The 16,186-nt window shown below is 43.3% G+C and overlaps 1 protein-coding gene across 1 annotated transcript; it reads right to left on the bottom strand.

Moving 5' to 3' along the window:
* Positions 1-146: 146 nt before the first annotated feature.
* On the bottom strand, positions 147-8,637 carry LOC108938638 (interferon-induced GTP-binding protein Mx3-like). Its single transcript, XM_018759431.1, has 14 exons — positions 8,393-8,637; positions 7,790-7,863; positions 7,507-7,706; positions 6,869-7,006; positions 6,009-6,163; positions 5,644-5,782; positions 5,329-5,527; positions 4,351-4,429; positions 4,147-4,269; positions 3,258-3,390; positions 2,988-3,146; positions 2,807-2,883; positions 2,426-2,638; positions 147-642 (listed from the first exon to the last, which is right to left on the bottom strand). The coding sequence occupies exons 1-14, from the start codon at positions 8,426-8,428 to the stop codon at positions 418-420; spliced, it is 1,950 nt and encodes a 649-aa protein (XP_018614947.1). The 5' UTR covers positions 8,429-8,637; the 3' UTR covers positions 147-417.
* Between the last annotated feature and the right edge of the window lie 7,549 nt (positions 8,638-16,186).

Here is a 16,186-nt window from a genome sequence, read left to right as displayed (position 1 = left end):
AATATAATAGGCTTAATTATGAAGTTTTCATTTGATTGGTACTTAAGGGTGACAAAAAAAAAAAAAAAAAAAAAAATCAACTTCCAGTAGTAAGGGGGTGGTTCGTAAGTATGGGTTGTACATAAGTCGGACGTTCATAACTCGGGGACTGCCTGTATTAAGTTTTTAAAAGTTGTTCTGAAAGCTACCATGTCCCTGTGAGATCAACAGAAAGCAAAATTTCATTTTCCGTATATATTTTTATTGGCATTTTAGATTTTACACGGTACATGCATTATTAAAAAACATTTTGTGGAGAATTAAATAACACAGGATTTCTGCTGCCAGAATTTTTGTGTTTTCTGAGTACATTTTGAGGTTCTAGTCTATTCTAGGAGTACATTTTAAACTTTTTATGCCTCTCCCCTCTCTACCTTCTCAGATGAAGTTGTTGAGCTTGTCCTGGGCAGCACTGAGCCTTTCTATACGGTTCTGCATCTCCGCTCTCCTTCGACTGCTCTCCGTCTCCTCTCTCAGGATCTCATTCACGTTGCCGCCATCTATCAGTTTCAGCATCTCGGTGCACAGAACCTTGGCCGACTGCTTCAGCATGAAGAAGCGGATCAGCATGGGCACCTGGTCGGCCAGACGCTGCACAACAATCTGGGGAAAGATGGAGTGTTCAAAAAAAGGGGGTCATGTCCAGTAACCATGTCTGGTAAGATATGGTTTAGCCGTGCAACATGAGAGCTCGTCTAAGATTGCAGCACTTGAAAACATTCACTCAAAATCCAGTCACTTTGTTTCACTGTAGCAGCTGGGTATATTCTGGTATGTTTTAGATGTTCTGTAAACAGGCAGCAAAAAAAGCACATGGCAGTGGAATGTCATCTGGTTCAAGCTTGCATAGATCATGAATTCTAAGGTGCAGACGGTTGAAAAAAAACATAGAAACACTAGCAGTTTCCCTGCTGTTCATCATTGAGAGGTGAGCTATTTTTGTCAAACACCAGTTGTTTAGGTCAAATACCTTATGTGTGCAGTACATATAATTCATTTTTCAAAGATGCCATTCCAGAAAAAATACCACAAGTAAAGTGCTCAGTATAAAGAGTTTTCATGATTGTGAAATTACTTACAGTTTAAAATTTCTGAAGTGATCATTTTAGGACAATATGCTGTACTGGCGATTGTAACAACCACGAGGAAGTGAGACCTTTCTGTGAGACATCAGCTCCTCCTCCATGCATTCTGTTCCTCATCTTTGCATTGGTCTCACATCAAGAAATCATGGCGGACTTAAAAACGGAACGGAAGCTGATAGTCCTCACTGACTGGTGTTCAAAGGCCTGCTGCCTTATAGCACTCAAAGTATGACTCACTGCCATGGAGACAGCTGAACTCATTTTTTCACAAGGTATTCCACCTTTTTAGTCTTCCTGAAGACATCGTATCTGACTGGGGCCCACAGTTCACATCCAAAGTCTGAAAGGCTTTTTTTTGGAACAGGGAGCATCCATCATTCTCATTTCCAAGCAGCATCCACACAGCTGTGGACAGGTTGGGTGCTTCAACCAAAAGGTTAGGTGATATTGCTGAAAGATCAAAACTGAATAGATTTTCTTCCTTCCTTGTGCCAAATATGCACAGAACTCCTTTGTCCAGTGACCCACTGAGCCACTCCATACCAGTTTGTGTATGTTATCAACATCCACTATTTCCCTGCTTCCCAACCTCCAGCGACATGCTTCAGGCCAGCTGGAGATGACACACAGTTCTCTACCAACAGGGACAAAGGGTGTGGCTCTCAGCAAGAGACGTAGAAACAAAACGCCTATCGAAAACATTAAGCCCAAAGTACAGAGCCCCTAATGAGGAGAAAAGAATGGCAAGGACACGTAAATATACCACTTGCAGTTGCCTGACAATTATCATGTCTGTTCCACTTTTTATGTGTCTCTGCTTCAACCTTTTGACTCTGTTGTAGGGCTCCATAAGTGAAGTCTTGCACTGAGAGGCCTTTTAGTTTGTCTGCTTATTTGTGTCAAGCCATTGAGTCGCACTGCAAAAAAAAATCTCAGCATCTGTACTCCCCTTATCCACCAATCTATGTTTCCATGACAACAGCAAAATGCATCTGTACATGGTGCAAAATAAATCTGCTTCGTACTTTTGAAAGTGCTACCCTTTTAACTCAAAAAATTCACAAGGCAATGGAAGAGAGGGAACAAAAGTCCAAAGAGCGATACAGTAAAAACCCTTGGGGGCCTGGACACACTATCTTCACACAAGCATGAAAACGTGTTAGTGTGTCACCGCTGCTGAACTTATTTAGGTGCTGTGTGGCACTTCTGTGCACTACTCAGGAGACCTCCTGCTGTAAGGTACTGGGAGTTGACTGAGACGAAGCCATGAAGAATGAGGCACGTGTGCAAGTCTCACTAACCTCATAGTATGCCTGGAGCATCTGTGGGTACTTGGACCTGCAGTCATAGCCTGCAAAGTTGTCCTCTGACGCTCCACTGAAGCCAGTGGTCTCATTCAGGGTTTTAAAGTAGATGCCATCCTGAGTGTAGACCAGCTGCTCCATCTCAAACTGCTCCATGATTCTCTCCTCCACTTTGGCCTGCTGTTTCGACTCAATATTGTCAATCTTGTTCTGCGTATTTTGTGTCAGAGAGGATTGCATCCAAAAGAAAAGTCAACAAACAAATGTGGGATAAAGGTGTCTTTTTTTTTTTGTTTGAGTCAGTCAGTTTTTAAATAAAGCAGTAGATTAATGAAATTGTCTACAGCCATGTGTGTTTTAAAAATCTTATGCATTTACCGACGAGACACAGAGAAGAAAAGGATATCCATTGAAGCATACGTTGGCGATATCTGAGAACTGGCTCTGAACCATGCCTGGGGAAGGAAAAACTCTTGTTAAGATTAAAGGTTTAACAAATAGCAAGATAGTGGACTGATTTTGTGACATTTTTGTGGTTAAAGTCAAAAGGAAGAAACACCTCTGATGATCTGTAGTGTTTCTATGGCAGAACTCTTGAGTTGCACGACCAGCCTCTGGACCACCATCTCAAAGACATTGTAGTCACTGAAGCCTAGCAGCTCCCTGCCTCTATGCTTGAGATCATACTCACTCACTACTTCATTTACTGTTTTGTAAACTGGAGAGAAATAGAGAGAACATTTAATTAAATCAATTGAATCAATTAACTCAATATTCTTTGTAAGAAAGAGGTGATCTGAATCAGGCATATTGTACAATGATTGAGTACATGTGTCTTTGCTGTTGTCAAGATGATCTTTCCACTTTTTAAACTCTGTCCGAAGGAGGACAAACAAGTTTTCCTGGTTGACAACTTCTCCCAAGCACAGCCGATTGATCTTCTCATTGAAATGTGACAATATCTAGAGAGACAGAGAGCGACAGAGTCAAATGTGAGCACAATTACATTTACATCTGTTCATTTATCAGATGCTTTTCTCCAAAGCAACACACAATTCGGAGTAAATAAAAGTCTGTATCACCGACAGCAAAGAGATGCAGATTCTTATACTACAGTATATGGATATGTTTTCATTCCACAAACTTCCACGAGGAGCAGTACAGGCCAATCATAAACAGTACTGTTAAGTGATGTGAAATTACACACACACACATTTTCAGAACCACTTGTCCCATACGGGGTCACGGGAAACCGGAGCCTACCCAGTAACACAGGGCGTAAGGCCGGAGGGGGAGGGGACACACCCAGGACGGGACGCCAGTCCGTCGCAAGGCACCCCAAGCAGGACTCGAACCCCAGACCCACCGGAGAGCAGGACTGCGGTCCAACCCACTGCACCACCGCACGATGTGAAATTATTGAGTTCTTATTTCCTGTTATTCATATAACTGATGCTTTTCTCCAAAGCAATTTACAATGTTAAGGTTACAATTATTTACCCATTTATACAGCTGGGTAATTTTACTGGAGCAATTTTGGGTAAGTATCTCGCTCAAGGGTCATACAGCTAGAGGTAGGATTTGAACCTGTGACTTTTGGGTCCAAATGCAGCAGATCTTATATGCAGAAAGGGTTAGGGAGTAGGTAAGGAAAAGAACAGTACAAGTCCACTCAAGGTCAGGGGTTTTAATTGTGGATGGTAAGCAGCTGCACTCACTTCAATGAGGTAGGTTCTCCGGTTCTGAAGATCAAGGGGGGGACCCACATCATATGTCCCCAGTTCCTTCTTTGTGTCCCAGAGCTGCTTCTTTATTTGTTCTGACAGCAGTGGCAGGGATTTCTGGGGAGACACAACAAGTTTCAAAACTCCCTGTGTACTTCTACTTTTTATATGTAATGTACTGGCCAAGATTTTGCTCACCCTGATGTGATCCACCAAATCCTGAGTCAGTTTGTTTGCCAGACACTGGATTGTCGCTTTGTCCTCATACAGAAGAGAGCTGTGAAACAAAATGTGCGATTTCTATAATTAAAATTAAAATCCACAATTATCACACAAAAGTCCAGTCCCCCCAGAGATTGTAGTACTGAAAGAAGAGCGACTGACTGGGAAACTTGATGTGAAAACTGCCGTTGCCAGTGTTACCTCCTGTTCAAAGCCTTGGAGGTGCCTGTAAACTCATCCGCAGAGTGTACTGGCAACCGAGTAGTTGTACACTCTCACACACAAGGTCTACTGATGGATGGCACAGCGCATGTACATTCATATCATACTTACAATAAGTCACCCATTTATACAGCTAGGTCATTTTTACTGGGGCATGTTCGGCTAAGTGCCTTGTTCAAGGGTACTGTGGTAGGAGGTGGGATTGAAACCTGTGCCCAGCAAGTGCGAGACGATGGCTCTGTCAAGTAATCTGCTTGCTGCCAGATCACATGTACATTCGCATATTCACAATGCTCACACAACATTATCTCTCACATAGTCTATTTTTCTCCAGAAGGGGTGCCACGGTTGAGCAGCGGGTTATACCCAAGTCACACCTGGACCGTGCATCTGGCTCAGTCTGTGTGCAGTTTGTATGTTCTCCCCATGTTCACCTGGGCTTCCTCCCAGTTCAAAGATATCTTTTTCAGGTGAATTGGTGACTTCAAATTGTTAGTAGGGTGTGAATGTGTGAGCAAATGTGCGTGAGTGCCCTGCAATGGGCTGGTGCCCGATACAGGGTGTACCCTCCTGAGTAGCGCCCTATGTTTCAGGGAGAGTCTCCGAACCACTGAGACCCTGCATTAGCACAAGCTGTCATTAAGATTGAATAAATAACCCAAAATTCCTCTCTTACGTCTCCGCACTGCATGGATCTGAACTCATCAGAGAGCACTACGCCGATGTCCATACCTGAAGTACTCATGGCGTCTGAAAAAATCCCTTTCAATCCTGGAGGCTTCTGTCAGAGAGATGCGATCGTTGATTTGTTGCTGACCGCGACATTTCACGATGAGGTATCCTTTGCTGAGGGGGATGACTTTATTGTGGACAATATCCAAGACGCTCTTCTCCGTCCCTTTATCCACAAGGTCTGGTTTTGTTAGAATGGCTTTTAGGAGAAAGAACGAAAAGAAGAATTCATGCGTGCATGAAATTATGCCGAGTTTGTCCCAAAGCACCTCACATAGTATATCCACAGAGAAGGGTATGTTTTCAATTCATTACCAAGAGTTCTTTTTCCTTCTGGATCCACCTCTTGGGCCATTTTCAGAGCTTCTGTTGTTGCTATGTCAACATTACATGGAACAATGACCAAATTAATGGTCTCACCCTTTGAAATTACTTTCAAAATGAGACTTCTGATCTGAAAAAGGAAAAAAAAAAATCGAAGCATTAAGTATTTACCATAATTCACACTTTTAATGTCACAGCCTTTTGTACTGATCACACATAATAACTGTTTCACTTTAATACAACATTCAATTCAAGTTATCAGTGAGTCCTTTGCTTTTTCCGGTTTTGCGTTTCTATAACCATACAAACACAAACATGGACCAGCTGTTTTACTTGCTCTGCACTGCCACACTCACCTGGTCAGCAATATTGTCTGGCTGACCTCTCACAGGTACCCTGGCGATCCCAGGCAGGTCGATCAGTGACAGATCGCACACATCTGGAGAGCTTATCTCTAAAGAGATGAGCTCCTCACAGATTCCCACACCTTCTCCTGCCAGTTCATTCTGGGCTGGAAAACGCAACATAGTGATTTCAGGCTCTAAACCATGTCATGAGATTCTTAGTTTTCACAAACCATCCACCAAACGTTGACGTCAACACCCACTCAGGAGCCTCTTTATAAGAACGGACTGGCTGTACCTCTCTTTGCAGATTCTACTCAACATGTATCATTCAGTCCTCTGTTCTGTTCATGTTTGTTTCTTTAGAACCTCGGTCACTTCTGTGTGTATTGTTAAAGTGTGCATTATCATTTATTATGATTAAAGTGTGTATTATTAAAGTCCCCATCTGAGTACACCATTTTTTCCAGTTCAATTGCTGTTATGCATGACCTTAGTGTTGAATAAGTACAACATTCTGATCTGTCATCTCCACTTAAGCTGCTCTGTTTTGTAGAGGTAAATAAAATTCAGTGTGTTGTTCTTTACCTAAGTTAAAACGCATGTTAGTTTGCCATCGGTGAGCATTTCATCTTTTCCGCTGAACTTCTATTTAAGCACCTTGAGTGTTTGTATCTTCATCGGTCGAAAGTGTTTCATGTGTATGTGTCTGTGTCGGTATCTTTAGTTGTTCTTCTTTGAAAGACACAAAATGTAGGAAGGGAATATGCTTTGCAGACATCCTTGCAAGAAACGGTATCCTGAAGGGGAAGTGAAAGGTAGTAAAGCGCAAGAGGTGCACGTACGACCCAAGGAAGTGTGACTCCACTAACCTTTCTTGACATATTGCTCAACCTGCATGGGGTCAAAAAACTCTGCGCTTTCCTCCCTGTAGGAAATGACTGCTCGCCACTGCACACCACCCTTCAGCTTCCTCAGCTTCAGCTCCAGGGGGCACCGTGTGACGATGCCTGGAACACACACATCGAATGTGTTTGTACAAGCTTACTTCCGAAATGCCTACGGTATCACCACATGCTCACAATCATAGTTAAGAATGATTACGTTTTCAAGTCCCATTTCTTTTGTATCACAGAATATCTTGCTTCAGTGCAACATCCTGCAATGTTCTGTTAATGAAAACTTTCTGAAAATGTTATTCCAGACTTATTAATGTTATTATTATTGAGTATTATTGGGGACAGCTGGTAGCGCAGTGGTTAGAGCTACTGCCTTTGGACCCCCAGGTTCCATCCCCACCTCTGGCTGTAGTACCCTTGAGCAAGGTACTTACCCTAAAAAAATTGCTCCAGTAAAATTACCCAGTTGTTTAAATGGGTAAATGATTGTAAGCATGTAATAATTGTGACCTTAACATTGTAAGTTGCTTTGGAGAAAAGCATCAGCTAAATGTAAAATGTATTATTATGCTGGTTGTGTAAATTCAATGGTATAAAACAGAAGATCTCACCACTTCCCCTGGGCAGTGCCACTCCTGAGAGTGCCTCTAATACTGAGCTCTTGCCAGAGCTCTGGTCTCCAATCACAGCAATGGATGGAAGAGCTAGGTCCTTCTCAATACCAGTCAACCTCATGGAATCGATGAGGTCGATGTAGGGTCGCACCCTCTCATCTAAATGAGTGTGGAACTCTCCTTCCATGTGTTTGTTGCTGCACAAAAATTATAGAACATTATTTCTTTGACATTTTTTTGTTAAAAACTGACATTTTTTGTGAAATATGTACAGTAGTACCATTCTTCATTCAGTAGGACTTTGGAGGGTTCTTCAAGGCTGTCTAATGAACTCTCCAGTTCTTCACATGAGATCTGAAAACAAAAGAAAAATAGAAACAAGATTATGAGCAGTGTAAGTACATATGCTGGATTCATAGTTCTAACAAATAATCAAGTTCTAATAAAACTATCTCATTCTATTTTTCTCCGAGATGTACGTCGTTTTGGAGAAAAGTGTCTGTTAAATGAATAAATGTCAATGTAATGAAGTAATATGAATATAAATCATTACTACTCAATTATTATGTTCACAGAGGATTTTACATTCTTTTTAATATAAACAACAGAACTGGGTGATAACAAAAAGACAAAAAATTCAAACTCGATCCTATAGCAGGCAAATAAAAACATGTCATACTAAAGAACAAGTATGAACTCGAGAAACCATCAGGCAAAGAAAAAGAAATTTTCAAGACAATATAGAAAGAAAAAAAACTGAATAAATAAAAGGGGCACATTTCTCTTTTAATCTCGCTCTTTTTTAATCTCTCTTTTAATAAAGTTATACAATTCAAACCTGATGAAGACATTGCAACATAAGAAACAGAGGGTAATCGCTTACCATGTCTTGGTGTTCCATCTCTGTGAAAAAGTTCATGGAGGATTTCAGTGCCTGGGGCAACAGGAATTATGGCTTGAAGAGGCCCGAAAGACTATATCTCTGCATTTTGAGGAACTCGAAAGAGGTCGTCCAAGCAGAAAAAAGTACAAAATTACCAAGGTTTTGCAACTTTCAGTATTATTTTCCTGTAAATTCAGGTTCTAACTGAGAAGTAACGCTAAAGAAATTGTGAGAATTGACACAATTATATGAGATGCTGCATTTCTAAATATCAACCTCTTCTCTTTAAAACATTAAATCTCCTATGAATCAATGAATTCCAGTGATGATCACCCAAAATTTTTCATTTCAGTAAAATGTATTGGGAAGAAGGGGGTGCGGTGGCGCAGTGGGTTGGACCACAGTCCTGCTGTCCGGTAGGTCTGGGGTTCAAGTCCCGCTTGGGGTGCCTTGCGACGGACTGGCGTCCCGTCCTGGGTGTGTTCCCTCCTCCTCTGGCCTTACGCCCCTGTGTTCCCGGGTAGGCTCCGGTTCCCCGTGACCCCGTATGGGACAAGCGGTTCTGAAAATGTGTGTGTGTGTGTATTGGGAAGAAAGGTGACAATGAAACAGGATTACACACCACAGGCGTTTCTAAAGATAAAACTAGATTACCAGTGAAAACAAGGCCAGGATGTGAATATTCTACAGAAATGAAAAAAACAATGCACATTTTATAAATTTACAATTATCAGATAAATAGCATGCAAATTCAAGAGAAAAAACTTTTCAACCCAATTATTATTAGAATGATTAAAATCGTTCTTTTACGCTGCATGCAAAGAATGAAAAGTAGATGTTATTTTATGTGATCATGTCACTGTAGGGGAAGGGGTTGAAAGTGAGATTTTCACTTGGCAGCAATTCAGTCGCATTGTACATGGAGCATGGTGTCTGTCAATTTTGCTTTTATTAAATTCCTCAAAATGTATGGAATTTATGACCGCTCAGCCCCACCAATATAAGCCACTGACCTCCTGTACCTTATCGAGCTGGCTGTCCAAGCCATTTTGGGTATGCTTTGATGTTTTTTTTGTATTTGCATAATCTGTAGGTAGTTTTTTCAGCGAGTCTTAATTTGACATGGATTATGAAATTATTAAAATTCAATTGCCAATGTTGATCACCAAGTTGCTGTTTTGCTCTTTTCCAATCTAACAATTGTTTTTCCATGATAGTCGGAAAGTTTGCTGTTCCATGATTTATCAGAGTATTGAATATCTGTTGGCTCTGTTTTAAAATTTTTAATTAAACTACTTTAACAGAGAGAAGAAACACTGCTACCCACATGTGATTCATCCTATTAAACAAAATGTCAGTTACACTGGAATGGAGAATAGTAGTGGACACAAACGCAGAGTTTATTTACAGTGGCAAAAGTGAGATATATACACACACACATTTTCAGAACCACTTGTCCCATACAGGGTCACGGGGAACCGGAGCCAACCCAGGGCGTAAGGCCGGAGGGGGAGGGGACACACCCAGGATGGGACGCCAGTCCGCCACAAGGCACCCCAAGCGGGACTCGAACCCCATACCCACCGGAAAGCAGGACTGTGGTCCAACCCACTGCGCCACCGCACCCCCAAAAGTGAGATATCAAACACTAAACAAGCATGAAAACAGGAAAGGGAATCACAAATCAGTGTAAAACACTAAAACAAAACAGAATTCCTGATCTCTCCTGGGAGAAATTCTGCAGCGATTGTCTCCGCTGGTTTTTCTTTTTCAAGTCCTCCACGACTGGCTGATGCAAAACTCATGTGGGGGGATCTATGAAAATAGACAAAAATCTCTCTTGACCCCCTAGGACATTTCAAAAGGTTCCAGAAGCACACATACAGCGAAGCGGTGACAGAAAACACTGGAGCAACACTACGGGTGAGCGCCACAAGCAGACGAGGAAAAGCGCAAATAGATGAGGATGAAGAAAAGGCAGCAGTGACAGCTCGGCTGGAGCCACCCATTGCTCAAGTCTTGGGAGACCACAGCGAGGACATTGGGTGCCAAGTCTTGTGACTGTGGCGACGATGACGTCACACAGTGCTTCAGTGTTAGAAAGCAAAACGGCATGCAGAAGACAACTTGGCATACAATACGGACACATGCCGAGAGCAGTCATCCGAGCGTCCGGGCTGCAGAGCCTCTGCCCGGCAGTGATACATCTGAACTTACACCAGCTGCCATTCACAAGCACAGCAAACCCAGTACCGCACTGCCGCTGATCTCAGTCCCATGGCACAGTCTGAAAACTGTTCACAGTCACTCCTCTGCAGGCTCAGCATCCCCTGCTTGTGCGTAAGGACAACTGGTAACGTAGTGGTTAACGCTTCAGCCTTTGGACTCAAAGGTCACAGGGTTGAGCCTCACCTCCAGCTGCAGTACCCCTGTGCTTATCCCGAAATTTCTCCAGTAAAATGACCCAGATGTATAAATGGGTAAACAGATGTAAGTACCTTAGCATTCTGAGTTGCTTTGGAGAAAAGAATTAGCTAAATGAATCGATGTAAGTATCGGGAACACCAGATCTCAGGCAGCCAAGCATGGGGGGCTTCCTCTGGGCCAACAGTTGATCCTCAACCAACACACATAACAAGCCCAGTGCTGTCATAGCCGCGGCCCTTAGCGGTATCAAGCGTCCAGTGATGACCCGATGGACCCACAAACAAGTTCCACAGCTACTGCACATTCATCGCGAATGAACAACACAATCCCATCGCTGTAGTTATGTCCCAACAAAAAGTCTGCTGACAAACACAAATTCTATTAGTAAGCAGTCATCTTTAATTCTGAATTAAGCCTTTACACTTTCTTTTTTATAGTAACAACAGAAGTAGGTTGCAACAGAAAAATATATGTATTTTAAAATTTATAAATAAATAACAAATAAATAACTGTCTCAGAACAACAAAACTGGTATACCGAGAAAAAAGACAGAAGATTCATACCTAATCCTATAATAATTAATTACAATTGATAATGTTGGCAAAGGAACAAGCAAAAATTTCAGAAGACATCGTAAGGACAGAAAATGGAAATTACAAGACAATGTAAAAGGGGAACTAAGTAATTAAACTAAAAACATACTTTTATTTTTAAGGAAAAAACTGAAAGGTTTATAAAATTAGTCTTGGTTTAAATTAGTTATAACAATAACAGTCTGGCCCTGTTTATGACACACGGCATCAGAAACTGTGACAAAAACCAACATGTTCCAGACAGCAATACACAGGGGCTCATGTCTGGATGTCAGCAAAATTATTTTGTTTTAAAGAATTTTATGAAAAACACTGAGTTATAGTAACATAGAAACAGAACACAGAGAATTTGCAAATATGTGCACATACGTGAACAAGGGGAAAAAGTGAAAATGTTACAATATTTCACTAATATTTTTTAGTGAAAGAACATTAAATAATGATGAGTTATTATATTTCCAGAGGAAACTTAGGGTGTAGACCATAATAGTGAAATGGATTCCCTTGCTAAGTGTGTAAGAGTAATCAGTGTACTTTCCATAACAAATCATTTATTAATATGAAATAGACTGTGCATTGAATTGAGGATTTCTGGGAATTTGGATGATGTGGTTGATTGAGGGATGTGAGAGGGAAAAGGTGAACGTCTGCAATAAGACTTTTCTCTGGGCTCCGGGTGGCGAGTATACTGCTGCTGCACAGAGATGTTTAAATAATTGCTGCTGATAGTTATTGAGCAGATGGGGTGTGGTGGTGCAGTGGGTTTGGCCTGTGCCTGCTCTCTGGTGGGTCTTGGGTTCGAGCCCTGCTCGGGGTGCCTTGCAATGGACTGGCATCCCATTCTGGGTGTGTTGTACCCCCCCTTCAGCCTTGCGCCTTGTGTTGCTGGGTTAGGCCCTGGTTCACTGTGACTCTGCTTGGGACAACTAGTTTCAGTCAGTGTGTGTGGTTATTGATCACAGGTATATCAGAAACATACACACTCTGCCCCTATAGTAAGTTGCTTGAGATACAGCAACCTGTGGAAATCTACTACCACATCTTGGTCTGGCACCACTGATGTCAGGCTGTCCACAGTACTGTGGGAAGCAAACACATTTCAGTATCATGGAATCAATAATGATGGTCTGAAGGGGCTTTAATGTGTATTTCTCTGCTCTGGGGAAGTTGAAACAAGTTGTACCAGTAGAGAAATCACTCATTTCCAGAAATCTGCAACATTCACTTGAATTTTTCTGTAAATTCCACTGCTGAAAACTGGGAAGTAATACTAGAGTCATTTACCAGGTGTGGTTTGTATATAGCTACAAAAAATTACGTGAGATGTGGTTTTACATCCTGATCTTGTTTTCCACAAAAAAAAAAAAAAAACAAGATATGCTCTTAAGTGAATTAAATTTTTAGTTTCTCACCCTTTCTCATTCCTGCAAAGTGTATTGTGGAAAAAAAGAGACAGGTATGGTGGCACATCGAGTAGCGCTGCTGTCTCACAGCACCTGGGTGGTGAGAGAGGACATGGGTTTGATCCCCGCTCAGTCTGTGTGGAGTTTGCATGTTCACCCCGTGTCTACGTGGGTTTCCTCCGGGTTCTCTGGTTTCCTCCCACACTCCAAAGACATGTTGTTCAGGTTCCCCCATAGTGTGTGAGTGACACAGAGAGAGTGTGTTCCACTGATGTATGGATGAGTTACCCAGTGTAAGTAGTGTATGTAGCAGTGTGAGTCACCTCGGTGAATAAGGTGTGTGGGCTAACAACACTACCCAGAGTTTGTTGGAAGTGGCTTTGGAGAAAAGTGTCTGCTAAATACATAAATGTAATATATGTAGTATTATACGCTACAGTGGAGGGATTTGTAAGGATAAAGGTAGATGAGAAGTGAAAACTGACAGTAAGTGAATGCAGATATACTTTACCAAACAGCAATTTTACCAAAATAACAATTTTATAGTGTGTAATTATCATTCAGAGTAATATGAAAAACTTAATTTTTATAATCAAAGAGAAGCAGAGAAGGTTAGAGTTTACTAACCAATTATTACTACGATAAATTAAAACAGATTTAATACTGTTAAAATGTTAACAGTGATAAAATATTTTAAAAAAAACATCTTCTGTGTTACTTGTAATTAATAAAAAGTTGATGTTTTTCGACGTGCTTTTTCTATTTAAATTAATTAATTTTACAAATAGTTGAGGGTTTTGTGGACGCACTGAATGCCTGCTCCTCCTCCTGTTTTCACATTGATTCTCGCTCAAGTTCCACTACTTTTATGGAAGGAAGAAGCGCTGCTGCCCTCGTGTGATTAATCCTCTCATCGTACACAGTTTCGCTGTAATACAGCGCTGTACTGCGTCGATCCGCTTCGTCTCGTAGCTTTAAACAAGCGCACTCAGGTGTGGCTGCGTTCATATGTTTGAAGTCTGAAAGACGTCGATGAAAAAAGATGAATCATCACTTCTTGTCGGAGAAGCAACAAACAAAGACGCCTCACGCCTGGATGTCACCGCCGGTACATTCTCACACACACACACACACACACACACACACACACAGAGTGACACGATGAAGGCTCTGCGCTGTCGCACTGTGCTGTGCCGTACAGCGCGCGCATTCTGAGATCCTTGCCAAGGTCCCGGTGGTTGAACTCCAGTGCTGCCATGAAATCAAACATCATCATGTTGTTTCCAACCCACAAAAGCCCTGCCCTCGCTACCGTCCTCACCTCAGCGCTGCAGTGACAGCTGGCAGCACCGCACACACCGGCCGCACACACCGCACTGCGCTCGTCAAGAAGGAAACCAAACAATCAGCTGCAGTAAAATCACATAAGAGAGAATCATCCTCGAAGGGAGCAAATTAAACAGATGATGTGCTCGTTTGGTCTTTAAAAACCTGATGCGGTCGCCTTCAAATGAGCGCCCTGAAGGATATATTATATTTAGATTTTGTTTCCACAAATCACACAAATGCATTTTTCTGTGATTTAATTAAAAAAAATCCACTACAGTGATGTACAAGGCTTGACAAGGGCACCGCGGGGGAAGCGGTTCGGCGGCTCAAGCTGGTCCTTTGCGGCTCGGGTTCGATACAGCATGAAGCAGAGGCGTTCCCGCCGGTCCAGACCAGACCAGACCATACCGTTTTAGCAACAGCCAAAGATATGGCAGAATGTCATTATCGACATACGTACAGATCTGTGCAAAGCGCCGTGGCACCTGGAGACACATTAAGTTACGAAGCCCTAACACACACCGACGGCGGCTGAACCGCCCGATTCCGCGCTGCCTCCTTTTTCATGTGCAGCGTGAGCGCGGCGAGCCCGCCGCCTACCGCGCGCCGCCGATCGCGGCCGTGCGCGCGCGCCCCGGCACCCCTCCCACCTGGCACGCGACGTCCAGCGCGCTCTCTGTCTGGATCCTGGATTACGACCGTGTCAAACTTCACATGTTGCTGCTCTGATAAGTAATCCAGCCGCACGGGCGCGTGTGCGCGGACCTGTGACGCGCGTTTTGGCACGACCGGCTGGGGGAGGGCATGATGATCAGATCATGGAATCGGGACGAGGGCAGACGGATTCCCGCGTCTGTTAAACCGTGCCTCTGGAAAACGATTTAAATTATGACCGAAAATACATCTTTGTGGGATTTAACCCTCCGCTGACCGATGTGCGTGAAATAAGGCTCGTTCTGCGTGGCGTGCTGTGGACCTGCGGGAGATGCTGCACGTCGTGGTATGGAAATACACGCGCTGTGTGACGGGCTTCTCCTCGGGGGGGTAAGGTGAGTGATCGCACCTTTTTTACAGCACTCGCAGTAATTCGGAGACGGACAGTATATCCGCTGGAAAGAATGGAAATGAATGACACACCGCGTGCTAACGGTTCAGCGGAGCGCCGCCGCCGACACACACACACACACACACACACACATGCGCACACACACGCACACACACGTACACGCACCTGTAGCCCCTTGCCGAGTTACGGCGCTCCTCTCTCCGCGCGTTCAGTTCCTCCGCCTTCACACATGTTCATACTGTACAAAATACACGAGTCACTGTCAGATGTCAAACGGGTGGCGTCGTGTAATCGGAAGGACGCGAGTTCGAAGCCCGCTCCTACTCTAGTCTCTAGGACCTCTGATCCAGGTATTTACCCTGACCCATACAGTAAGAATACTCCCTCGTTACTGGTCAGTCGCTGTAAAGGCCGTGCGTTGGGCTGGACGCGTGCGACAAATAAAAGTTAATGAGAAATCAATGCGCTGTCAGTTCGAAGGAAGAGCTCATAGGAGTCGGTGCTGCTTCCTCGTGTTGAGACACTTAGTTCTATTATTGTGTGTCGCCATCATTGTGGCGCACCAGGTAGCGCTGGTGCCTCACATCTTCTTGGCTGCCGGTTCTGACTAGGCTCAGCCAGTGTTGAGCTTCCATGTGTTCCCCACGTGGGATTCCCTCAATGATCCGGTTTCCTCACACGACCAAAGACGCGTGTTTGGACTGCTCTCTCCAGATTGCCCATCGCCTGTGAATGTATGACTGAAAGACTGTGATCACTCTGCGATGGGGCGGCATCCTGTCCAGGATGTACCCTGTCTGTGATTCCGGGATAGACTCCGCACTACCGCGACCCCGTAATCGGGTAATGAATGAATGTGACGTCATACGTTCAAGTGTGTTTGGTGAGCATCCGCTTTGATTTTAGTTTCTTCAGATCCCAAACTGTAAGAGAACTTCGTAGGAGCATCTAGAGAGTCCGCAGGAGAAGACGGACT

Source organism: Scleropages formosus, chromosome 12 (assembly GCF_900964775.1).
Source record: "Scleropages formosus chromosome 12, fSclFor1.1, whole genome shotgun sequence".
Classification (NCBI taxonomy): Eukaryota; Metazoa; Chordata; class Actinopteri; order Osteoglossiformes; family Osteoglossidae; genus Scleropages; species Scleropages formosus.
Note: the sequence above shows the minus strand (reverse complement) of the source record. Positions and strands in the feature narration are given on the sequence as shown.

Coding starts and splice junctions, on each gene's coding strand:
- LOC108938638 (XM_018759431.1), bottom strand. CDS start 8,428: ATGAACTTTTTCACAGAGATGGAACACCAAGACATG. Junction 7,707..7,789: donor GTCCTACTGAATGAAGAATG/GTACTACTGTAC, acceptor ATTTTTGTGCAG/CAACAAACACATGGAAGGAG. Junction 3,147..3,257: donor TGACAACAGCAAAGACACAT/GTACTCAATCAT, acceptor ATTTCTCTCCAG/TTTACAAAACAGTAAATGAA.